Source organism: Pristis pectinata, unplaced genomic scaffold (genome assembly GCF_009764475.1).
Source record: "Pristis pectinata isolate sPriPec2 unplaced genomic scaffold, sPriPec2.1.pri scaffold_221_arrow_ctg1, whole genome shotgun sequence".
NCBI lineage: Eukaryota > Metazoa > Chordata > Chondrichthyes > Rhinopristiformes > Pristidae > Pristis > Pristis pectinata.
The window spans coordinates 220-26050 of record NW_026262542.1 but is presented as its reverse complement, the minus strand read 5'-3'; the positions used below and the strand labels follow the sequence as shown (position 1 = coordinate 26050).

General features: G+C 50.2%; 2 protein-coding genes and 1 pseudogene across 4 annotated transcripts; 1 reads left to right on the top strand and 2 right to left on the bottom strand.

Annotated features, from left to right (window-relative positions):
• Positions 1-766: 766 nt before the first annotated feature.
• LOC127567228 (zinc finger protein 239-like) lies at positions 767-3062 on the bottom strand. Its single transcript, XM_052009909.1, has 2 exons — positions 2840-3062; positions 767-1347 (listed from the first exon to the last, which is right to left on the bottom strand). Exon 2 carries the CDS (start codon positions 1223-1225, stop codon positions 767-769), a length of 459 nt encoding a protein of 152 aa, XP_051865869.1. The 5' UTR covers positions 1226-1347; positions 2840-3062.
• Positions 2261-8812, top strand: LOC127567229 (zinc finger protein 420-like; annotated as a pseudogene).
• Positions 8813-16283: 7471 nt separating this feature from the next.
• Positions 16284-23386, bottom strand: LOC127567230 (zinc finger protein 239-like). 3 transcript variants are annotated; one of them, XM_052009911.1, is made up of 3 exons: positions 23042-23386; positions 19381-19438; positions 16284-17742 (listed from the first exon to the last, which is right to left on the bottom strand). In XM_052009911.1, the coding sequence occupies exon 3, from the start codon at positions 17534-17536 to the stop codon at positions 16490-16492; it is 1047 nt and encodes a 348-aa protein (XP_051865871.1). In that variant the 5' UTR covers positions 17537-17742; positions 19381-19438; positions 23042-23386; the 3' UTR covers positions 16284-16489. The 3 variants fall into 3 exon arrangements, with proteins under 3 accessions (XP_051865871.1, XP_051865872.1, XP_051865870.1); XM_052009912.1 differs by lacking the exon at positions 23042-23386 and adding an exon at positions 21746-21760; XM_052009910.1 differs by lacking the exons at positions 19381-19438; positions 23042-23386 and adding an exon at positions 19056-19318.
• Between the last annotated feature and the right edge of the window lie 2445 nt (positions 23387-25831).

Here is a 25831-nt window from a genome sequence, read left to right as displayed (position 1 = left end):
GAGATACCAGAAGTCTGGAGGCTGTGCCTTTATTTAAGAAGGGCTGCAAGGACGAGCCAGGTAACCACAGGCCAGTGAACCTAACATCAGTGGTGGGAAATTACTGGAGGGGATTCTGAGTTACAGGACCTACCAGCGTGTGGAAAGGCAAGGACTGCTGAGGGACAGTCAGCACGGCTTTGTGAATGGGAAATCATGTCTCACAACCATCACAGTGTTTTTCATGACAGACGGAGGACTGTGCCGGGCTGCCGTGTGGGGAGCAGGTGCAGTCTGGGACTTTGGCAGTTGCAGACACAATAACACTGCAGATGCTGGAATCTGCCACAAAAAGGCTTGTGCATAATCAGTGCAGATTCAGTGAGTCAAAGGGCCCATTTCTATGCAGCATCTCTCTATTCCTCTGAATATTCATACTGGGTGAGATGGGAGGAGGCTGGTGTGGAGCAGAAACACTGGAAGGCACCAGATGGGCTGAATGGCCTCTCTTTCTACTGTTCATTGTGTGCATTTCAGATACAGGAAGGGTCTTAGATAAAGTGTTTCAAACAGACTGCTTTATTTTAATCAGAGATCCAGAACATTGAACTCTAACTCAGTGAAAGAGATTACAAAAGAAAATCAACAGTGCCCTCTGACCAGGGTTCGATCCTGGGCGAGATCAGCAGCTTCGACAGAATCCGACCCCCGTGAACACCTGCAACACTTGTGAATTTGCGCTAGATTTCAGTAGCAGTGATGGTTGGAAATTGAGCAAACAGCATGTTTAATGATTCTCTGCAGTGTGAATTCGCTGGTGTTTCAGCAGGTCAGATGACCAAGGGAATCCCTTCCCACAGTCGGAGCAGGTGTACGGCTTCTCCCCAGTGTGAACCCGCTGGTGTCTCAGCAGCTGAGATGACTGAGTGAATCCCTTCCCACATGTTGAGCAAATGAATGGCCTCTCCCCAGTGTGAACTATCTGGTGCCTCAGCAAATGGGACGACTGAGTGAATCCCTTCCTGCACTCGGAGCAGGTGTACAGCTTCTCCCCAGTGTGAACTCGCTGGTGTATCAGCAGCTGAGACGACCGACTGAATCCCTTCCCGCACATCAAGCAGATGATCAGCCTCTCCCCAGTGTGAGCTCTCTGGTGCGTCAGCAAATTGGTTGACTGAGCAAAGCCCTTCCCACGCTCCGAGAAGGAGAATGGCCTTTCCCCTGCATGAACTCGCTGGTGCGTCATCAGGCTGGATAACTGAGCCAATCTCTTACCACACGTTGAGCAGGAGAACGGCCTCTCCCCAGTGTGAATTTGCTGATGTTGTGTTTGAGATTCCCATAAACAAATCCTCTACTTGTTGTATCCTGTAAAAGATATTTACAGAAGTCATCAATAGGTACAGGACAGTATTTCAGCTGAGATTTTAGTCTCTGTAGCGAGCTGTTATAATAATGACAAACACAAGCTTGAGGAACAACGTCATCTTCCATCTGGGAACATTGCAGCATCCAGACTGGCATCAAAATCTCTGGTTGTCTTTCCATCCATAATCAGAATGGGCCATTTCTGCCCTTTGTTCTACCCGTTGCCTCCCTCACCTACTCTGCCACTGAAATTCAATGTGTTTTCTGTCTTTCAATGTTAAAAGGGGCATCAAACCCAAAACATTCCCTCTTTCTGCAGATGGAGACACAAGAGACTGCAGATGCTGGAAATCTGAAGCAATACATAAGGGAGCTGGAGGAACTCAGTGGGTCAGGCAGCATCTATGGATGGAAATGGACAGTCAACGTTTTGGGTCTTGGTGGTGTTGGACTTGGCGATTGTATTGGTATTGGTTTATTATTGTCACTTGTACCGAGGTACAGTGAAAAACGTGTCTTGCATTCCGATCGTACAGGTCAATTCATTACACAGTGCAGTTACATTGAGTTAGTACCGAGTGCATTGAGGTAGTACAGGTAAAAACAATAACAGTACAGAGTAAAGTGTCACAGCTACAGAGAAAGTGCAGTGCAATAAGGTGCAAGGTCAGATTGGAATATGATTGAATTTTATACCAAGATGGAAAGTGATATCGTGAATCTGAAACCAAGGTGTTATGTCAAAAGCAACACACACAAAATGCTCCCCTCCCCTCTGCCTTCCCTCTCCCCTCCCTCCTCTGCCCTCCCCCTTCCGTCTCTCCACTTCACTCTCCTCCCTTCCCCTCTCCCCTGCCCTCCGCTTCCCCCTCTCCCTCTGCCCTCCCCAATTCATCTGGCCTCCCCCTTCCAATTCCCCTTCCCTCTCTGCCCTCTCTCCCCTTCACCTTCCTCCTCTACGTCCTCCCCCTTCTCCCTCTCCATTCCGTCCTCCCCCTGCTCCCCCTCCCCTCCAGATCTGGGTCCCGGCCTTGAGCAAAATATGACGCAGGGCCCGACACGTTTCCCCCTCTGCCGGGACCGCTGCTGCCCGCCCCGCTGTGCTCAGCCGCTTGTCCCTCCTGCTCTGGGATTGTCCTGTTTTAATGCAGACGGGAGGTGCGGTTCTGCGGCGGGAGGAGCTGGTTCCGGCTTCCGAACGGAGGAGCCTTCAGTCGAGCTGGGTGAATGGAGTTTTCAGTTGTGCGGGGAGAGGAGGCTGGAGCGGGGGCAAAGGCGATGTCTCTGCCGGGGGAAGGGCTACAGCGTTGCCGCCTGGTCGGGTGTTCGATCCGGCAGCCGGGAGAGCATTGGGAGGGAGCGAGAGACAGACAGACAGAGACAGAGAGACAGAGAAACAGAGACAGAGAGAGAGACAGAGACAAAACAAAGGAGATCTTGCAGCGCCAAAACGCTGGCACCGCCTTGGATGATTTTGCAAAAATATTTAAACCTGGTCTCCACTGGTCCCGGAGCCATCTCCTCGTTACTCTGCACACAAAACCATCTTTTTTTATCCTCCCCACTCCTCAGAAGCACTTCTCCCGTCAATATGTGAAGCTAAACCCGCCCCCCGATCTCCGGAATCACTCGTATGTGACCCCGAAAATAAATTCCCAACTCTGCGTCCGCTTGTGAGGTCCGAGCTGAGTGAATCTTGTTAAAAGGAGCCACTTACAAACAGTGAATGTCTCTCGGCACTGCGTTGGGGCATTCGGCTTGGTATTTTGGTATTGGTATTGGTTTATTATTGTCACTTGTACCGAGGTACAGTGAAAAACTTGTCTTGCATACCGTTGGTGCAGGTCAATTCATAACACAGTGCAGTTATATTGAGTAGTACAGAGTGCATTCAGGTAGTGCAGGTAAAAACAATAACAGTACAGACTAAAGTGTCACAGTTACAGAGCAAGTGCAGTGCAATAAGGTGCAAGGTCACAACAAGGTAGATCGTGAGGTCAGAGTCCGTCTCATTGTATAAGGGAACCGTTCAATAGTCTTATCACAGTGGGGTAGTAGCTGTCCTTGAGCCTGGTGGTACGTGCCCTGAGGCTCCTGTATCTTCTGCCCGATGGGAGAGGAGAGAACAGAGAATGACCTGAGTGGGTGGGGCCTTTGATTATGCTGGCTGCTTCACCAAGGTAGTGAGAGGTAAAGACCGAGTCCAAGGAGGGGAGGCTGGTGTCCGTGATGCGCTGGTCTGTGTCGACAACTCTCTACAGTTTCTTGCGGTCCTGGGCAGAGCAGTTGCTGTACCAAGCCGTGATGCATCCGGATAGGATGCTTTCTATGGTGCATCAATAAAAGTTGGTGAGTGTCAAAGGGGACATGCCAAATTCCTTTAGCCTCCTGAGGAAGTCGAGGCGCTGGTGAGCTTTCTTGGCCGTGGTGTCTACGTGATTTGACCAGGACAGGCTATTGGTGAAGTTAACTCCCAGGAACTTGAAGCTCTCAACCCTCTCGACCTCAGCGCTGCTGATGTAGACAGGTGCATGTACACGACCCCCTTTCCTGAAGTCAATGACCAGCTCTTTTGTTTGGTTGACATCAGGGGAAGGTTGTTGTCATGACACCATTCCACTAAGCTCTCTGTCTCCTTCCTGTACTCCGCCTCATCGCTGTTGGAGATACGGCCTACAATGGTGGTATCATCTGCAAACTTGTAGATGGAGTTAGAGCAGAATCTGGCCACACAGTCATGAGTGTATAGGGAGTAGAGTAGAAGGCTGAGAACGCAGCCTTGTGGGACACCAGTGTTGAGAATAATCGTGCCAGAGGTATTGCTGCCTATCCTCACTGATTGCAGTCTGTTCGTTAGAAAGTCAAGGATCCAGTTGCAGAGGGAGGTGTTGAGTCCCAGGACTCAGAGTTTGGTGACACTCTTGCTTGGGATTATTGTATTGAAGGCAGAGCTGTAGTCAATAAACAAATGTCTGATGTAGGTGTCTTTACTGTGCAGATGCTCCAGAGCTGAGTGTAGGGCCAGGGAGATGACATCCACTGTAGACCTGTTTCATTGATAGGCAAATTGCAGTGGGTCCAGGTTGTCTGGGAGGCTGGAGTTGATACGTGCCATGACCAACCTCTCAAAGCACTTCATGATGGTGGATGTCAGAGCCACTGGTCGGTAGTCATTGAGGCATGTTACCTTGCTTTTCTTCAGTATCGGGATGATAGTGGTCTTCTTAAAACAGGTGGGAACCTGAGATTGAAGCAGGGAGAAGTTAAATATGTCTGCAAATACTTCTGCCAGCTGATCAGCACAAGATCTGAGCACACGGCCAGGGACACCATCTGGGCCAGGTGCTTTCCTCGCGTTCACTCTCCGGAAGACTGATCTTACGTCCTCCACTGTGATCACAGGTTCAGCTGCACTGGAGGCTGTCGGGGTGGATGGTGACAATCCACCTCCCTCCTGTTCAAAATGCGCATAGAATGCGTTAAGTTCATCAGGAAGGGATGTGCTGTTGTTAAATATGAGGGGGGAGGGGGAGTAGGCGAGGGAGGGGGGAGGGGTGGGGGATTGAGGGGGTGTGGAGCGCGGACTGAGGGGTGGGGAATTGGGGAGGGGGCAGGGGGAATTCGGGAGGAGGTGGGAGGGGAATGAGGGAAGTGGAATAAAGGGGAATGAGGGAGGAGGAGAGGACTGAGGGAGGGGGATTTGGGAGAGAGGGGGGAGTGAGGGTGGTATGTTACCATGCTGTAAATAAAATTTTAAAAATTTAAAATTTAAAAAATCTTTGGAAAGAGGAATAGAGTTAATGCTTTAGTTTGGAGACTGCCCTTTTATCTGATTGACTGTTTGAAAATCTGTAACTTATTGAGCAGAGTTAGCACAGCCTTCTGAAAGAGAAATTTACTGGTGCCCATTTTAAAGTGAGACAAGAGGAATTTCTTCTCTCAGAAGCTGGAGTCTGTGTGGCAGAGTCCTTGGGTATATTTGAGGTTGGAATAGATTCCTAATCAGTAGGGGAATCAAGGGTTCTGGGGACAGGGCAGGAAAGTCGGCCATGATCCTGCTGAATGGCAGAGCAGGCTTGAGACGCTGAATGTTCTACTCCTGTTCCCACTTCCTGTGGGTTTAATGGTGTATTTACCCCTTCCCCATCTTTTCTGCGGAAAGCACTTTGCCTTTGCTCTGCAGGCAGTCTGGAAACACAGATGAGCAAACTGAGATTGGGACTAGTCTCCAGACGCTGCTGATGTCCAAATCTTTGGAGGTAACAGCTGGAGTTGGGACTGAGGTCAAAAAAGGGACAAAGTCCAACTCCCAGTGAATAAAAAAAACATGTATTGTGAAAGTAATTTACTCATGTGGCTAAATTGTGTCAGTTAACATTGTGTTGAAGAAACAAAAATCCTTGTCACTTATGGTTATTTTACAACTCAACTATGTTCAATGTCCTCGGCTCTTTCTGCCACTGAGAACATGTTCTATTCTGTCTGGATATAGAATGGTATCTAACACTTCTATTCTGGAATATTAAGTGGCAAATAACATTTGGACCACAAAACTGCCACACAATGACAATCTCCAACAAGTGAGTCTAATCACCTACCGTTCACATTCAAATCCTGAGGGCATGTACCACCAGGCTCAAGGACAGCTTCTATCCCACGGAGATAAGACTATTGAACGGTTCCCTTATACAATGAGATGGACTCTGACCTCATGATCTACCTTGTTGTGACCTTGCACTTTATTGTCTACCTGCACTGCACTTTCTCTGCAGCCGTGTCACTTTACTCTGTACCGTTATTGTTTTAACCTCTACTATCACAATGCACTCTGAACTAACTCAATGGAACTGCACTGTGTAATGAATTGACCTGTATGAACAAGTTTTTCACTGTACCTCGGTACAAGTGACAATAATAAACCAATACAATAGCCAAGTCCAACACCAACAAGACCCAAAATGTTGACTGTCCATTGCCCTCCATGGATGCTGCCTGACCCACTTTGACTTCCTCCAGCTCCCTTATGTATTGCTTCAGATTTCCAGCATTTGCAGTCTCTTGTGTCTCCATCTGCAGAGAGAGGTAAAGTTTTGGGTTTGATACCCCTTTTAACAGTGAAAGACAGAAAACACATTGAATTTCAGTGGCAGAGTAGGTGAGGGAGGCAACGGGTAGAACAAAGGGAAGTGGCAGAAATGGCCCTTTCTGATTATAGATGGAAAGACAACCAGAGATTTTGATGCCAGTCTGGATGCTGCAATGTTCCCAGATGGGAGATGACGTTGTTCCTCAAGCTTGTGTTTGTCATTATTATAACAGCTCGCTACAGAGACTAAAATCTCAGCTGAAATACTGTCCTGTACCTATTGATGACTTTTGTAACTTTCATTTACAGGATACAACAAGCAGAGGATTTGTTTATAGAAATCTCAAACACAACATCAGTGAATTCACACTGGGGAGAGGCAGTTCACCTGCTCTGAGTGTGGGAAGGGAGTCACTCGGTCATTCCAGTTGTTGATGCACCAACAAATTCACAGAGAAGAGGCCGTGTATCTGCACTGAGTGTGGGAAGCGCTTCCTTCAGTCAACCCACCCGCTGACACAGCAGTGTGTTCATACTGGGGAGTAGCCGTTCTCCTGCTTAATGTCTGGTAAGGGTTTGGCTCAGTTATCCAGCCTGATGACGCACCAGCAAGTTCATGCCAGGGAAAGGCCATTCTCCTGCTCGGAGTGTGGGAAGGGCTTTGCTCAGTCATCCCACTTGCAGGCACACCAGCGAGTTCACACTGGGGAGAGGCCGTTCTCCTGCTCAACGTGTGGGAAAGGATTTACTCAGTTATCCAGCCTGATCAGGCACCAGCGAGTTCACACTGGGGAGAGGCCGTTCTCCTGCTCAACGTGTGGGAAAGGATTTACTCAGTTATCCAGCCTGATGAACCATCAGCGAGTTCACACTGGGGAGAGGCCATTCTCCTGCTCAACATGTGGGAAAATATTCACTCAGTTATCCAGCCTGATGACACACCAGAGAATTCACACTGGGGAGAAGCCGTACACCTGCTCCGAGTGTGGGAAGGGATTCACTCGGTCATCCTATTTGCTGACACACCAGAGAGTTCACACCGGGGAGAAGCCGTTCAACTGCCCTGAGTGTGGGAAGGGATTCACTCGGTCGTCTGAGCTGCTGATACATCGGCGGGTTCACACCGGGGAGACGCCGTACAGGTGCTCTGAGTGTGGGAAGGGATTTGCTCGGGCGTCCCATTTGCTGATACACCAGCGTGTTCACAGTGGGGAGAGGCCATTCATCTGCTCGACATGCAGGAAGGGATTCACTCGGTCGTACTATTTGCTGATGCACCAGAGGGTTCACACCGGGGAGAGGCCGTTCATCTGCCCGACGTGCGGGAAGGGGTTTACTCAGTCGGCTCCGCTGCTGATACATCAGCGGATTCACACCGATGAGAGGCCATACACCTGCTCCGTGTGCGGGAAGGGATTCACTCAGTCGATCCATTTGCTGACGCACCAGAGAGTTCACACCGGGGAGAAGCCGTACATCTGCTCAACGTGCGGGAAGGGATTCAGTCAGTCGTCTGAGCTGCTGATACACCAGCGGGTTCACACTGGAGAGAAGCCGTACACCTGCCCCGAGTGTGGGAAGGGATTCACTCTTTCGTCCAATTTGTTGAGACACCAGCGAGTTCACACCGGGGAGAGGCCATACACCTGCTCCGAGTGCGGGAAGGGCTTTGCTCAGTCATCCCACTTACGGGTACACCAGCGAGTTCACACTGGGGAGAGGCCATTCTCCTGCTCAACATGTGGGAAAGGATTCACTCAGTTATCCAGCCTGATGATACACCAGCAAGTTCACACTGGGGAGAGGCCCTTTACCTGCCCTACCTGTGGGAAGGGATACACTAGGTCATCCAGCCTGATGAGACATCAGCAAGTTCACACTGAGAGGCCGTTCTCCTGCTCATCCTGAGGAAAGGATTCACTCAGTCATCAAACCTGATAATGCATCAGCGGGTTTATGCCCGGGAGAGGCCGTTCTCCTGCTCAACGTGTGGGAAAGAATTCACTCAGTTATCCAGCCTGATGATACAGCAGCGAGTTCACACTGGGGAGAGACCGTTCACTTGCTCTGAGTGCGGGAAGGGATTCACTCAGTCATCTCAGCTGCTGAGACACCAGTGGGTTCACACTGGGGAGAAGCCGTACACCTGCTCTGACTGTGGGAAGGGATTCCCTTGGTCATCTGACCTGCTGCAACACCAGCAAATTCACAGTGCGGAGAAAGATTGAACATGCTGTTTGCTCAATATACAACCATCACTGATACTGAAATCTAGCGCAAATTCACAAGTGTTGCAGGTGTTCACGGGGGTTGGATTCTGTCGACGCTGCTGATCTTGCCCAGGATTGAACCCTGATCATTGGGCACAGTTGATTTTCTTTTGTAATCTCTTTCACTGAGTTCGAGTTCAATGTTCTGGATCTCTGATTAAAATAAAGCAGTTCTGCTTGAAACACTTTATCTTAGGCCCGCCCTGTCTCTGCAATGCACACAATGAACAGTAGAAAGAGGGGCCATTCAGCCCATCTGGTGCCTTCCAGTGTTTCTGCTCCACACCAGCCTCCTCCCATCTCACCCAGTATGAATATTCAGAGGAACAGAGAGATGCAACACAGAAATGAGCCCTTTGACTCACTGAGTCTGCACTGATTATCAACCAGTCATTTACTCTGATCCTACATTAATACATTTTTAAAATTCTGCCCACATTTGCATTGACCACACCCTGCTTCACCCCCACCACCAGCAGATTCTACTAATCACCCACACATTAGGGACAATTTACAGTCCTTTAATAACCTTTTAGCCCACACCTCTTGGGACGTGGGAGGAAACCCACACAGTCACAGGGAGAAGGTGCAAACTCCACACAGTCAACACCCGAGGTCGGGATTGAACATTGTCAACGTGAGGCAGCAGCTCTACGAGCTCTGTGCTCATTCGGCTTCCCATTCAATGCATTGCTGTCGTTCACCTCCATCCCTCCGTGTGGTGACACGTTCCACATTGTTGAACTGTGTGGGTGAAGAGCTTCCCCCGGAATTTCCTGCAGGACTTTAGGCATAATCATGGCAAAGACAACAGCTCAGCAGGGGTCTTGTCCCAGATATTAGAGCAGCACAGCTAATAGAGCTGCTACCTTGCAGTGACAGGAGCCCAGGTTCAATCCAGATCTTGGGTACTGGCTGTGTGGGGGTTCTCCCTGTGACTGGGAATTTCTTCCAGGAGATCCAGTTTCCTCCCACGTCCCAAAGACATGCTGGTTGGTAGGTCAATTGGCTGCTGTAAATTGCCCCTGGTGAGTGGGAGAAGTTGGGGAGAGTTGACAAGAATGTCGGGAGAATTTTAAAAAAAGGATGAATGTGGGATCAGTGTGGAGTTGTGGACTGTGTCGGCCTGTTTCTGTGCTGTATCTTTCTGTGACATTCACCATCCATCAAGCCTCGGGGAGGAAGTAATGGTGTTTAACTCTACATTTTTTTAGGATTTAAGATATCTTTATTAGTCAAATGTACATTGAAACACACAGTGAAATGCATGTTTGCGTAGAGTGTTCTGGGAGCAGTCCACAAGTGTCTCCATGCTTCCAGAGCCAACATACCACGCGCACAACTTCCCAACCCGTACGTCTTTGAAATCTGGGAGGAAGCTGAGCACCCGGAGGAAACCCACACAGACACGAGGAGAATGTAGAAACTCCTTAATGTCAGCTGCCAGAATTGAACCCAGGTCGCTGGTGATGTAATAGCGTTATGGTAACCGCAACACTACTGTGCTACTCCCAGCTCTTTTCAACACAGGACTCTTCTCAATGGGCTGAATGTCACACAATTGAGTCACTGCAATACAGGACTGTCCTGACACATCCTGTGCCTCATTCATTGTCCTACCTGATTCCCCCATTCACCACCTCAAAAAAATTCATTGATTTCTGTCCTGAATACAATAAAATAGGAACCGTTCCCAAGTCAGGTTGGGGAAAGATTCTGCCCTTTTGAGATTGGTGCCTGATGATCAGAGTTTAAGGAGATGCTTTCAAAACTGGCAGTGACTGCAATGCATTTTGTAGATGCTTCTCTCACCCTGTCTCTCTGATTGATAGAAAAGTGACAGAATCTTCCTCATCGCCAACAGGTGACCCCTCAGCCCAAAACCATGCTGCTGAAAATTTGGATCCTTCCCCCATGAGAAACATTCCCTCAGCTGCCACCCTATCCAATCCTTTTTAAATCTTTCTCCTTTCACCTTGAGCCTCTAGTTTTGGACGGCTGCTCCAGCACCGAGAGTGGTCCTTTGGAAGAAAGTGGAGGAAGAGGGGAAGATGTGACTGGTGCTGGGATCCTGACGCAGAAATGGTGAAGGATGATGTGCCACCTCGAGCTTCCGGTTCCAGCTCATTTCAATTCCCCTCTTCATTTCCACACCGACCTGTTTGTCCTCGGCCTTCTCCACTGCCATGGTGAGGCCAAACACAAACTAGAAAAACGGCACTTTGTATTCCACTTGGTGAGCCTACAGCCCAAAGGTACGGACGTTGAATTTGACAGTTTCAGGCGACCAACTCTCGTTCCTTTCCCACTCCTCCCAGATTCTCCTTTTGTTCACCTTTTCCTCCTCCCTCTTTCCCCCACCGCCCATTCCCGAGATCCGTTCCCCTCCCGCCCCTGATTCCATCTGCTCATCATCCTTCCTCCCTTCCCAGCTTTCACTTGTCATCTCTCTGCCTCTGTCTACTTACCCCTGCCCCAGCTGCTGCCACCTGCTCACGTTCCCTCCCTTATCTGGTTCCACATCAGCTCCAGCCGATGTCTCTACCTTCTGCCTCCCCCCAACCCCCAACCCATCTGCCTCCACCTGCCCATCATCTCCCACCTCACCTGGTTCCACCTCCCAACCTCTGCCTCCCCCCTCCCTCTCACCTCTTTATGCCGGCTGTCTTCCCTCTACACTCAGTCCTGATGCAGTATCTTCACCCGAAACACCAATCATCCCTCTGCCTCCACAGATGCTGCTCGATCTGCCGAGTTCCTCCAGCAGGCTTTTTGCGGCAGATTCCAGCATCTGCAACTGCCAAAGAGCCAGACTGGGCCTGCTCCCCACACGGCAGCCCGGCACAGTCCTCCGCCTGTGATGAAAAACACTGTGATGTTTGTGAGACACGATTTCCCATTCACAAAGCTGTGCTGACTGTCCCTCAGCAGTCCTTGCCTTTCCACACGCTAGTAGGTCCTGTCGCTCAGAATCCCCTCCAGTAATTTCCCACCACTGATGTTATGTTCACTGGCCTGTGGTCCCCTGGCTTGTCCTTGCAGGCCTTCTTAAATAAAGTCAAGTTATTTCATGTTCTGCTGGATTGAAAAAACGAACTAATAATGAAGTACATAAATTGTTTGATGAGATTGAAGCAATTGATAAAAAATACTCTGTTGCTCCAAATTTGGAGCTTTATAAAAAGAGAATTGAACTTCAATCGCAAGTGGGGAGGTCTTGGGGATAGTCCACATTAGAGGAGGTCCTGGATGTCTTAAAAGGTATGAAGGTCGACAAATCTCCAGGGCCTAAGCAGGTATATCCAAGAACGCTGTAGGAGGTTCGAGAAGAAATTGCAGGAGGCAATTTGCATCATGGTTAGCCACAGGTGAGGCGCCGGTAGACTGGAGGAGAGCGAATGTTATTTCAGAATGGTGGGAAAGAGAAACCTGGGAACTATAGACCAGTAAGTCTAACATCTGTGATGGGCAAGTTACTGGAAAGGATCCTGAGGGATCAGATACATGTCCATCTGAACAGACAAGGATCAATCAGGGACAACACACACCAAATGCTGGAGGAACTCAGCAGGTCAGGCAGCATCTGTGAAGTGAAATAAACAGTCCACGTCTCAGGTTGAGTCCTGAAGAAGGGTCTCGACCTGAAACGTCGACTGTTTATTTCCCTCCACAGATGCTGCCTGGCCTGCTGAGTTCCTCCAGCATTTGGTGTGTGTGTGTCGCTCCAGATTCCAGCATCTGCAGAATCTCTTGTGTCTCCAGGGTTGATTCGGGGATTTCCGCACGGCTTTGTGCACGGGAGATCATGTCTGACGAACCTGATTGAGTTTTCTGATGATGTGACCAAGAAAGTTGATGAGGCCAGGGTGGTAACGTGGTTTATGTGGACTGCAGTAAGGCCTTTGAGAAGGTTCCACATGGTAGGCTGCTCTGGAAAGTTAGATGGCATGGGATCCAGAGAGAGCTGGCTCATTGGACACACAATTGGCTCGATGGTAGAAAGCAGAGGGCGATGGTGGAAGGTTGTTTCTCGGACTGGAGGCCCGTGACCACTGGTGCGCCTCAGGGCTCGGTGCTGGGCCCGTTGTCGTTTGTCATCCACATCAACGATTTGGATACGACAGCACAGGGCACGGTGAGTAAGTTTGCAGATGACACGAAAATAGGTGCTGGAGTGGACAATGAAGAAGGTCATCAAAAATTACAAGGGGATCTTTATCAGCTGAGGCAGTGGGCCGAGGACTGTGGACAGGCCAGGACTTTATTCCTTAGAGCATAGAAGACTGAGAGGTGATCTTACAGAGGTGTTTTAAGATCTTATAGAGGTGTTATAAAGATTTTATGAGATCTTATAGATCTCATAAAATCATGAGGGGCATAGACAGGGTGAATGCACTCAGTCTTCCCCCCACCCACCAGAGTTGGGGAATCAAGAACCAGAGGGCATCAGTTTAAGATGAGAGGGGAAAGATTTAATTGGAACTTGAGGGGCAACTTTTTTTTGTTTACACTAAGGCTGGTATCTGTGTGGAATCAGCTGCCAGAGGAGGTGCTTGAGGCAGGTACGGTAACAACTGTTAAAAGACAGTTGGACGGATCCGTGGATCGGAAAGGTTTAGGCGGCTCTGGGCCAAATGCTGGCAAATGGGAGCAGCCTGGATGGGGCATCTTGGTCGGCTTGGACTCAGTGGGTGAAAGTTAGAAGCACTTTCTGTGCTTTCTAACTCTCTGACTCTATAGATCGGCCGCGGCAAATCGCAGCAACAGCGCGGAGGTGGATTCATAAAGTCTATAATAAAGTTTTCTAGACCAGGGTGTTGAGAAACTAATGAGAGGACAGCTATTTTACATACTTTACTTCGTTATAAGAAAGGGTTAATTAATGATCTGGTAGTTAAGGTGTTTTTATGACAGATTTAGAAAAATTCAGAAGGGATTTAGTTCAATCTAAAACTACGATCGTCAATCTAACTACTGAAGCAAGGGGTGTTACGAGCTGGGTTGCCACTTGGTGAATGTCCCTTTACGGCACCTGGACAGCAGCATAGTGGTGTGTGTGTGTGTGTGTGTCCGTGCGTGCTACGTACCGGCTGGCATGCCTGTTCTGGTCGACCGACTGACCGACTGTCCGTCCGTCCATGGATGAAGAACAATAGCTGCATCTGTCACTGCGATCCATGTATGGAATTGTGGAGCAATCAAAGTGGAGTGCACTCTGTCGTTAACCGGTACTGGAAGGCAGGTGTATCCGTGGGCGGCCATGCATCGAATGCCTTCGGTGTGGCAGCTACTTTGGAACAAATGGAGATCATCAGTGACTGAGGTGTCGTTTGGTTCCATCGTGGAACATGTGGAATTCATAAATGTTTCCGTCCATTCTCTCTGCGAGCTACTGTGGTTCTGCAAAAGCCTTTGCTCAGCGTTCGACCATATGACTTGCTGAACTGAACTTTGAGAACTATTCCTAGACTTGGGGTTTGGGAATTCGCCACACACACACTTTTGAGTTTATTAGTTTTGGGGTTAATGTTTAATATCTAACAGTTTTACTTTTCTTATTATTACAAGTAGTTATTAATGAAATACTTTTTAACACTTACAAATGGCTCGTTGTGTTTCTATTGTTGCTGGTACGTAACAGGAGCATAATTTGGGAAACAACATGAAAGGACATGATGGCAAACAAGCAGGGACAACATGGAAACAGTTTTAATTCCTTAAATGTAATATATATTGTTTACAGGCAAAAAAAAACAAGGAAAAGTGGTCGATAATAAGAGAAGTTAATGAGAGTGTTAGATTAAAGGCTTAACATTTTGCCAAGATAAAGCAGTAAACCTGCAGATTAGAAAAATGTTAGATTTCAGCAAAGGGGGGGCCAAGGCATTGATAAAGAAAGGCAAAGTGGAATATGAGAGTTGTCTGACAAGAAACATAAAAATAGATTCGAAGAGCTACTGTATGTGTGTACACAGAGCTGAGCTCAGGTTAATGTTGGTCCCTTACAGAGACACAGGAGAAACTATATTGATGTGTAAGGAAATGGCGGGAAAGTTAACCAAATATTTTCCATCTGTCTTCACAGAAGAAAGAAAATGCCTCACAGAAATACGACAGGTCCAGACTGAACGAGGAACTCAATGAAATTATCATCAGTAAAATATGAAAGCTGGAGGAATGAATAGGAAGGTAAAGGTGATAAATTCAGAGCTGATAACCTGGGTCCTCAGGGTGTGAATGAGGTGCTGAGGGAAACAGTGGACGAATAGTTTTGTCGTCTTCCAACATTCTGCAGATTTGAGAACATTTCCCACAGTTTGGAAGGCAGCAAATGTCACCCCCAGTATTTGAGGAGGGAATGGGAAAACACAACTGTAGGCCGGTTAGTGTGAGATCAATCAAATGGAGAATCTGAAAGGTACCCAGAGAATAATAGGAATGGAGAGAGAGAGATGATTATGAAAGGGAAACCAAGTTTGACTGACCTGAGTCTTGTTAAGGTTGTAATACTCAAAAACAACAACAGAAAAACCACAAGAAACAGGAGCAGGTGTCGGCCACTTCAGCCGCTCCATTACCCAAGATCACACTGATCCGACCCTGGCCTCAGACACCATTTTCCCCTTCTTTCCCCACACTCTGCAACTCCCTTGTCATTCAGATGTTTGTGCATCTCCACCGTGAATGTACTGAATAACTCCGTCTCTGCAAGTCCCTGGCACCGAGAATTCCAGAGATGCTCCGTTCTCAAGGGAAGACATTCTTCATCATCTCAGATGAGTGACCCCTTGAGGAAGTGAAGGGTTAAGAATTGCAACCATACCCATAACTGGTAAACAAAAATATATATATATGCATTTATATTTCTTTAGCAAGGACTAGCAAGCTGCTGACCCAGTAGTTAGGTTGGAATGTTAACTGCCTTTGTTTTGGGTAATGGACCATTCTGATATGTCAGACAGTGGCGATACTGAGTGTAATTAACATCGAGGTGAAAGCTTGGTTTGAACAATGAAGGGTGATACCTGCCTTTGAAAGCCTTGATTATAACTCAATTATACTAAGACAAGAGGTGTGATAGCTGTCTCGGGATCTCTATAGCTTGACGAAACTCGCGGTGCCATTTGCATGGGCTGTGTGTGACAATTCCTGTATAAATGTTTGTCTGCCCTCTGTGAGGAGAGAACTCGGGAAGCGACTCTCAGTGAGTGCTGAAGAGAATTCTCCTAGCGGTGCACTGCTAATAAAGGTATTTGTTCGAATCGACCTCGTGGCACTGTGTTACTTACAGCAGATAGAAGGGGAAAATTGATTTCGGGACGACACTCTGACTGATGCCACGTCTAGCAATTTCCCTGCATTGTGCATAGTCAGTGAAGACTCAGTGAGTCAAAGGGCCCATTTCTGTGCTGCATCTCTCTATTCCTCTGAATATTCACACTGGGTGAGATGGGAGGAGGCTGGTGTGGAGCAGAAACATTGGAAGGCACCAGATGGGCTGAATGGCCTCTCTTTCTACTGTTCATTGTGTGCATTGCAGAGACAGGAAGGGCCTTAGATAAAGTGTTTCAAACAGAACTGATTTATTTTAATCACAGATCCAGAACATTGAACTCCAGCTCAGTTAAAGAGATTATAAATCAACTGTGCCCAATCACCCAGGGTTCAATGCTGGGTGAGATCAGCACCGTCGACAGAATCCGATCCCCATGAACACCTGCAACACTTGTGAATTTGCGCGAGATTTCAGTAGCAATGATGCTTGTATTTTGAGTATACAGCATGTTTAATCTTTCTCCGCAGTGTGAATTCGCTGGTGTGTCATCAGGTTGGATAACTGATTGAATCCCTTCCCACACTCGGAGCAGGTGTACGGCTTCTCCCCGGTGTGAACTCGCTGGTGTCTCAGCAAATGGGATGAATCACTGAATCCCTTCCCGCAATCAGAGCAGATGTACGGCCTCTCCCCAGTGTGAACTCGCTGGTGCCTCACCAGACTGGATGAAGTAGTGTATCCCTTCCCACATGTAGGGCAGGTAAAGGGCCTCTCTCTGGTGTGAACTCGCTGGTGTGTCTTCAAGTAGGATGGCTGACAGAATCCCTTCCCACACGTCGAGCAGATGAACGGCCTCTCCCCTGTGTGAACTCGCTGGTGTGTCATCAGACCGGACGACTGAGTGAATCCCTTCCCGCACTTGGAGCAGGTGTACGGCTTCTCCCCAGTGTGAACTTGTTGGTGTCTCAACAAATGCGTCGAATGAGTGAATCCCTTCCCACACTCGGAGCAGGTGTACGGCTTCTCCCCGGTGTGAACCCGCTGGTGTATGAGCAGCTGAGATGACTGAGTGAATCCCTTCCCACACTCAGAGCAGGTGTACGGCTTCTCCCCAGTGTGAACTCTCTGGTGTGTCAGCAAATCGGACGAATGAGAGAATCCCTTCCCACACTCGGAGCAGGTGTACGGCCTCTCCCCGGTGTGAAGTCGCTGGTGTATTATCAGTCTGGATAACTGAGTGAATCCTTTCCCACACGTTGAGCAGGAGAACGGCCTCTCCCTAGTGTGAACTCGCTGGTGTCTCATCAGGCTAGATGACTGAGTGAATCCCTTCCCACACTCGAAGCAGGTGTACGGCTTCTCCCCGCTGTGAACTTGCTGGTGTGTCATCAGGCTGGATAATCGAGTGAATCCTTTCTCACATGTTGAGCAGGAGAAAGGCCTCTCCCCAGTGTGAACTCTCTGGTGCGTCAGCAAAGAGGTTGACTGAGCAAAGCCTTTCCCACACTCTGAGCATGAGAATGGCCTTTCCCCAGCATGAACTTGCTGGTGCGTCATCAGGCTGGATATGTGAGCCAATCCCTTACCACACGTTGAGCAGGAGAATGGTCGCTCCCCAGTATGAACACGCTGCTGTGTCAGCAGGTGGGATGACTGAAGGAAGCCCTTCCCACACTCAGAGCAGGTGAACGGCCTCTCCCCAGTGTGAATTCGCTGATGTTGTGTTTGAGATTCCCATAAACAAATCCTCTGCTTGTTGCATCCTGTAAATGAAATTTACAAAAGTCATCAATAGGTACAGGACAGTATTTCAGCTGAGATTTTAGTCTCTGTAGCGAGCTGTTATAATAATGACAAACACAAGCTTGAGGAACAACGTCATCTTCCATCTGGGAACATTGCAGCATCCAGACTGGCATCAAAATCTCTGGTTGTCTTTCCATCTATAATCAGAATGGGCCATTTCTGCCACTTCCCTTTGTTCTACCCGTTGCCTCCCTCACCTACTCTGCCACTGAAATTCAATGTGTTTTCTGTCTTTCATTGTTAAAAGGGGTATCAAACCCAAAACATTTCTTATTTCTGCAGATGGAGACACAGGAGAATTCAGATTCCTGAAATCTGAAGCAATACATAAGGGAGCTGGAGGAACTCATTGTGGGTCAGGCAGCACCTATGGAGGGAAATGGACAGTCAATGTTTTGGGTCTTGGTGGTGTTGGAATTGGCGATTGTATTGGTTTATTATTGTCACTTGTACCAAGGTACAGTGAAAAATATGTCTTGCATACTGATCGTACAGGTCAATTCATTACACAGTGCAGTCACATTGAGTTAGTACCGAGTGCATTGAGGTAGTACAGGTAAAAACAATAACAGTACAGAGTAAAGTGTCACAGTGACAGAGAAAGTGCAATGCAGATAGACAATGAAGTTGAAGGTCACAAGGTTTCTGGTTTTACTTCAGATTCTGGCATCTGCAATTTCCCTTTAAAAACAGGGCAAAGAGAACGTTTCCGATTGAGAATGTCTCAGCAACCCTGGCCTCACCCTTAGTTTACAAACCTGTCAGTGATTGAGATGAATGAAGGCAGGTAGAGAGAGAGAAATCAAACACAAAAAGACATTTCATTAACTGTGAAACACATGCTGCAGCTGTTGCTGGAACCACAGGCCTCGGCAAGAGTTCTGGCCCACATTTCACAGCATGAACATTGCCTTGTCTCCAACTGCCTTTGTTAGTCTATTAACCAGAAAGGTCGATAAAACATAGAGCGAGGCTGGGGTTGCCTAAGTGAAGCCAATCAGAGATGCTCCTTTTTCCCCCTCATCGATCTCTCCCTCCCATCCATTTCTCCCTCCCAAACCCGCATCTATGCAACCCCCAGCTATCCCTCCCCCCATATCTATCCCTCCCTCCACCACCCCAGTCTACCCCTCCCTCCACCCCAATCTATCCTCCCCCCCCCCCCCCCACAAACCTCTCTGCAAGTTCCTTTTGCTCTCTCCCAGGTCTAACGGAAGGGTCTCGGACTTGAAAAGTTCCCTGTTTCTCTTTCCACAGACGCTGCCCTCACCTGCTGAGGGCTTCCCGCACTCACTGGGTTTGCTTTGATTTCAAGCAGGAAAGTGCCCGGGTCCCCCGTGTGGAGCGGGAGGGGGAAGGGGAGGGAAAGGCCGGGACTGCTCAGTGTGGCCGCCCGCAGTGATCCTGCAGCCCGCACGGATTCTCACCCCAACCGTGGGCCGGACCCCGGACTCGATCAAACTTCCTGGTCCAAGTTGGCGCGCAAATGACGTCACCTCCATTGCGCGCCTGCGCTGTGGGCTCGCTCGCAGCAGGCAGAGCGCTTTCTCGGCCGCGGTGGCTCTTGGGTAAATTCGGCTGCCATGCGAACCAACCTGAACAGCGCCTTTAAATAGTTTCGTTCTCCACCGCAAATCATTCTGCCGACAATTACTGTGTGATGAAGGAAACACTGTTGTCAGTCTGTGCACGGAAAGCTCCAGAGATCTATCCTCTGATTTACAAACGGTGTCCCTGAGTTATCTCATCAGGAGACACAACATCAGGCAACCTATTCAGACCAAACAAAGCAGAAAATGTCAGGGAATCAGCCAGGGTTCCTGCTCCCCGTCACCGCCCAGTGACCCCTGGGTTAGAAAGAGAGGGGGAATCATCCAGGGTTCCTGCTTTTTTTTTAACAAAATAAACTGTATTGTTAATAAAAGACAAACTATATACAATTACAAAACAGTGCAAACCTTTACATTGTTGTACAAATCATTCATTAGTGTTACCTTTTTATTTCGAAAAACAGCACCGATGCCACACGTGTGGCTCCCTGGAAGCTACCCGGTCCCGTATTTACAATATTTAGGGGCTTTCCCCCTGTCCCCGCCCCTCCCTCTCCAGTGGCAGAAGAACCCTAAACTGTAGTCCTTCCCCACCGAGCCTTTGCGTTGGCTGCGCCCAGCTTCAGTGCGTCCCTCAGCACGTACACCTGCAGCCTGGAATGTGGCAGCCGGCAGCATTCCCCTACGGATATCTCACAGTGCTGGAAGACCAACCAGTTTCGGGCAGACCAAAGGGCGTCTTTCACCGAGTTGATGACCTTCCAGCAGCAGTTGATGTCCGTCTGTGTGTGTGTCCCCGGGAACAGCCCGTAGATCAGAGAATCCTCTGTTATGCTGCTGCTGGGGATGAACCGTGACGAGGACCCTTGCATCTTTCGCCACACCCTCCTCGCAAACCTACAGCCCACAAAGAGGTGGGCGACCGTCTCGTCCCCAGCACAGTCCACCCGGGGGCAACACACGCTGGGAGTGAGGTTCCAACCATACAGGAAGGATCTGACTGAGGGCCCCGCTCACCACCAACCAAGAGAGGTCTTGGTGCTTGTTGGTGAGTTCTGGCGATGAGACATTCTGCCAGATGGTCTGGACAGTCTGCTCAGGGAACCACCCCCCCCCCCCCCACAGTATCCATTGAATCCTTCTCCTGCAGTGTCTGCAGGATGTTCCGTGCTGACCACTGCCTGATGGACTCATGGTCAAAGGTATTGGTCTGGAAGAACTTTTCCAGGAAGGACAGGTAGCACGGCAGCGTCCAGCTGACTGGGACGCTGTGTGGCCATGGGGCCAGGCCCATCCTTCGCAACAGCAGGGACAGGTAGAACCTCGGTGCGTAGTGACACTTGGTGCCCACATACTTGGGTTCCACACACAGCCTGATGCAGCCACAGACGAAGCTGGTCATCAGGAGGAGGGTGACACTGGGGACACCTTCACCCCCATTGTCCAGGGATGTGCATGGTGGCCCGTCGGACCCGCTCCATCTCGGATCCCCAGATGAACCGGAAGACGGCGCGGGTGATTCCCAAGCCAGAGCAGCGAGGAACAGGCCACACCCGCGCCAAGTACAGCAGCCCTGAGAGCGCCTCACATCTGATGACCAAGTTCTTCCCAGTTATCGATAGGGAGCGCCGTTCCCACAGTCCCAGTTTCTGCTTTACCTTCCCAATCTGCTCCTGCCAATGTCTGTTGCACGCCCCAGCCCCTCCGAACCAGATCCCCAGCACCTTCAGGTAGTCAGGCCTGACGGTGGACGATGGATCGGTCGGGCCAGTTGCCGAAGAGCATGGCCCCGCTCTTCGCGCGATTGACTCCCCGTCACTGCCCAGTGATCCCTGGGTAAGAGAGAGAGGGGGGGGGGGGGAGTCAGCCAGGGTTCCTGCTCCCCATCCCAGCTGTGCAGAAAACCCCACCTCCAGCTGTGTCTCACCAGAGGAACTGATTCGCCTGTGTTTGGGACAACAAAGAGCCGCTATCACAATGATGCAAATACACGGCACACACACAGGTCGCATTCACCCACAGAGCAGACGGGTGAATTATTCTGGGACAGCTCACCAAGTTGTTTGTGCGGGAATGCATTGAAAACTAACCTGCTCGCTCCGACCCCCGCTGAATGGACAGTGTTCAGGAGCAAGAGCTCCTGCTGGTTCCACCCCACCCTCCTCTCTGACCCCAGGGTCACTGGGCAGTAACGGGGAGCAGGAACCCTGGCTGATTCCCCCTCTCTGTCTTGCACATTGCTCCTTGAGGCAGGAACCCTCTCTCACCCAGGGGTCGCTGTGAGTGATTGGGAGCAGGAATTTGTGCTTGGCTCGTTCTGAGCCAGATCCCAGAGGGATTGCCCACAGATCGAGGGCCCAGACACGATGGATGCAGACACGGACTCTGTATCTGGGTACAGAACGGGCACCTGATGTGTCTCCTTGCACTCGATGTGACGTTTTCAACTCCGCTGTTGATACCAGATTCTGCGGAAGCTGTTGGTGAGACCGGACCGGGATCATGTGTGTCGCTCCGGTTGCCATTCTGCAGGAAGGGTGTCATGTGCAGGGACAAGGTTCACGGGGATGTCGCCGGGACCGGAGGGCTGGGCAGGCTGGGACTGTTTCCCTGGAGCGTAGGAGGCCGAGGAGGGACCTTATAGAGGTTTATAAAACCACAAGGGGCGTAGATAAGGTGGACGGTCACTGTCTCTCCACCCACCTCCCCCCCCCCCCAGGGTAGGGGAGTCTAAAACTAGAGGGCACCTCCCCCCCTCAACCCCAGCCTCTCCCCCACCACGCCCAGCGTCTCCCCCCAGCGTTTCCCCCCACCCCCAGCCTCTCACCACGCGTCAGTTCCGCCCTCGGATTACAGTGGGTGGAGTTCCCTGTGTTTGCACGGAGCGTGTGGTCCCAAGGACGGGACCTTCCCCACGCACGGCTCCCGGCGGCAGGTAGGACCGGAGCGCCGGGGCGGGGGGTTTATCCACACCCGGGCTGTGGTGTTTGGCCCCGAGGTGGGGCTTTGGATCCAGTGCGGACCTGCAGAAACTTCACGGGACGTCATGTTGGGGCAGTCCCGGCTCTCTCACTGCTCTTTCTCCCCTCCCCCTCCCCCCTCCCCCTCTCCCTCTCCTCAGCCCTCCCCCATCCCTCTCTCCCCACACTCTGACCTCCCCATTCCATCTCTCCACCTACTCTGCCACACCCTTCCCTCTCTCCACCCTCTCTCCTCCTCCCTCTCTCCTCCGCCCTCCCCCTGCTCCCCCTGCCCCCCAGATCTGGGTCGCGGGCCTTGAGCAAATTCTGACGCAGGGCCCGACACGATTTCCCCCTCTGCCGGGACCGCTGCTGCCCGCCCCGCTGTGCTCAGCCGCTTGTCCCTCCTGCTCTGGGATTGTCCTGTTTTAATGCAGACGGGAGGTGCGGTTCTGCGGCGGGAGGAGCTGGTTCCGGCTTCCGAACGGAGGAGCCTTCAGTCGAGCTGGGTGAATTGAGTTTTCAGTTGTGCGGGGAGAGGAGGCTGGAGCGGGGGCAAAGGCGATGTCTCTGCCGGGGGAAGGGCCACAGCGTCGCCGCCTGGTCGGGTGTTCGATCCGGCAGCCGGGAGAGCATTGGGAGAGAGAGGGGGAGACAGAGAGAGAGAGAGAGAGACAAAACAAAGGAGATCTTGCAGCGCCAAAACGCTGGCACCGCCTTGGATGATTTTGCAAAAATATTTAAACCTGGTGTCCACTGGTCCCGGAGCCATCTCCTCGTTACTCTGCACACAAAACCATCTTTTTTTATCCTCCCCACTCCTCAGAAGCACTTCTCCCGTCAATATGTGAAGCTGAACCCGTCCCCCGATCTCCGGAATCACTTGTATGTGTCCCCGAAAATAAATTCCCAACTCTGCGTCCGCTTGTGAGGTCCGAGCTGAGTGAATCTTGTTAAAAGGAGCCACTTACAAACAGTGAATGTCTCTCGGCACTGCGTTGCGGCATTCGGCTTTTGGTATAGGTTTATTATTGTCACTTGTACCGAGGTACAGTGAAAAACTTGTCTTGCATACCGTTCGTACAGGTCGATTCCTTACACAGTGCGGTTACATTGAGCTAGTACAGAGTGCATTGAGGTAGTACAGGTAAAAACAATAATAGTACAGAGTAAAGTGTCACAGCTCCAGAGAAAGTGCAGTGCAATAAGGTGCAAGGTCACAACAAGTCAGATCGTGAGGTCAGAGTCCATCTCAATGTATCAGGGAACCGTTTGATAGTCTTATTACAGTGGGATAGAAGCTGTCCTTGAGACTGGTGGTACGTGCCCTCAGGCTTCTGTATCTTCTGCATGATGGGAGAGGAGAGAAGAGAGAATGACCCGGGTGGGTGGGGTCTCTGATTATGCTGGCTGCTTCACCAAGGCAGCAAGAGGTAAAGTCCAAGGAGGGGAGGCTGGTGTCCGTGATGCGCTGGGATGTGTCCACAACTCTCTGCAGTTTCTTGCAGATCGGGGCAGAGCAGTTGCCATACCAAGCCGTGACGCATCCGGATAGGATGCCTTCTATGGTGCATCGATAAAAGTTGGTGAGTGTCAAAGGGGACATGCCAAATTTCTTTATCCTCCTCAGGAAGTAGAGGTGCTGGTGAGCTGTCTTGGCCATGGCATCGACGTGATTTGACCAGGACAGGCTATTGGTGAAGTTCGCTCCCAGGAACCTGAAGCTCTGAACCCTCTTGACCTCAGCACTGCTGATGTAGACAGGTGCATGTACACCACCCCCTTTCCTGAAGTCAATGCCCAGCTCTTTTGTTTTGTTGACATCGAGGGAAAGGTCGTAGTCATGACGCCATTCCACTAAGCTCTCTGTCTCCTTCCTGTACTCCGCCTCATTGCTGTTTGAGATACAGCCTACAATGGTGGTATCATCTGCAAACTTGTAGATGGAGTTAGAGCAGAATCTGGCCACACAGTCATGAGTGTATAGGGAGTAGAATAGAGGGCTGAGGATGCAGCCTTTTGGGGCACCAGTGTTGAGAATAATCATGCCAGAGATTTTGCTGCCTATCCTCACTGATTGTGGTCTGTTTGTTAGAAAGTCAAGGATCCAGTTACAGAGGGAGGTGTTGAGTCCTAGGTCTCGGAGTTTGGTGACAAGCTTGCTTGGGATTATTGTATTGAAGGCAGAGCTGTAGTCAATAAACAAAAGTCTAACGTAGGTGTCTTTACTGTGCAGATGCTCCAGAGCTGAGTGTCGGGCCAGGGAGATGGCATCCACTGCAGACCTGTTTCATCGATAGACGAATTGCAGTGGGTCCAGGTTGTCTGGGAGGCTGGAGTTGATACGTGCCATGACCAACCTCTCAAAGCACTTCCTGATGGTGGATGTCAGAGCCACTGGTCGGTAGTCATTGAGGCATGTTACCTTGCTTTTCTTCAGTACCGGGATGGTAGTGGTCTTCTTAAAACAGGAGGGAACCTTAGATTGAAGCAGGGAGAGGAGAAATATGTCTGCAAATACTTCTGCCAGCTGATCAGCACAGGATCTGAGCACACGGCCAGGGACAGCATCTGGTTCACTCTCCGGAAGACTGATCTTACGTCCTCCACTGTGATCACAGGTTCAGCTGCACTGGAGGCTGTCAGGGTGGATGGTGACAATCCACCTCCCTCCTGTTCAAAACGCACATAGAATGCGTTAAGTTCATCAGGAAGGGACGTGCTGTTGTTAACTATGAGGGGGGAGAGGTGGGGGATTGAGGGGGTGGGGAGTGGGGATTGAGGGGTGGGGAATTGGGGAGGGGTCAGGGAGAATTCAGGAGGAGGTGGGAGGGGAATTAGGGAAGTAGAATGGAGGGGAATGAGGGGGGGAGGAATGGAGGGAGGGAGCGTTGAGCACTGAGGGAGGGGGAATGAGGGGAGAGGGAGAATGAGTGCGGAATGAGGGAGGAGGTGGGAGAGGGAATGGGGAAAATGAGGGGGAATGGAGTGTGGAAATGAGGGGAGGGGACGTGCAGGAGGGGGCAATGAGGGATGGAGAGAATAGGGGAGGAAACATGGGAGGGGGAATGAGGGGGAGGGGGTATTGAGGGGGAGTGGGGAAGGGGCAACGATGGGGAGGGGGGAAGGGAACGAGGGGAAGAGGGGGCAGGGGAAGCGGGGAGGAGGAATGGGGGAAGGGGCAGGGTTTGGGGGAATGGGGAGGGGTTGAGGACAGAATGAGGGAGGGGGAAGGAGGGAAGCGATGTCCAAATCATCGTAGGTAACAGCTGTAGTTGGGACTGAGGTTAAAAAGGGGATCAAGTCCAACTCCCAGTGAATAAAAAAAATATTCTGAATGTAATTATCCATGTGGCTAAATTGTGTCAGTTAACACTGTGTTGAAGAAACAAAAATCCTTGTCACATGATTATTTTAGAACTCAACTGTGTTCAATGTCCTCGGCTCATCCTGCTCCTGAGAACATGTTCTATTCTGTCTGGATATAGAATGGTATCTAACACTTCTGTGCTGGAATATTAAGTGGCAAATGACAT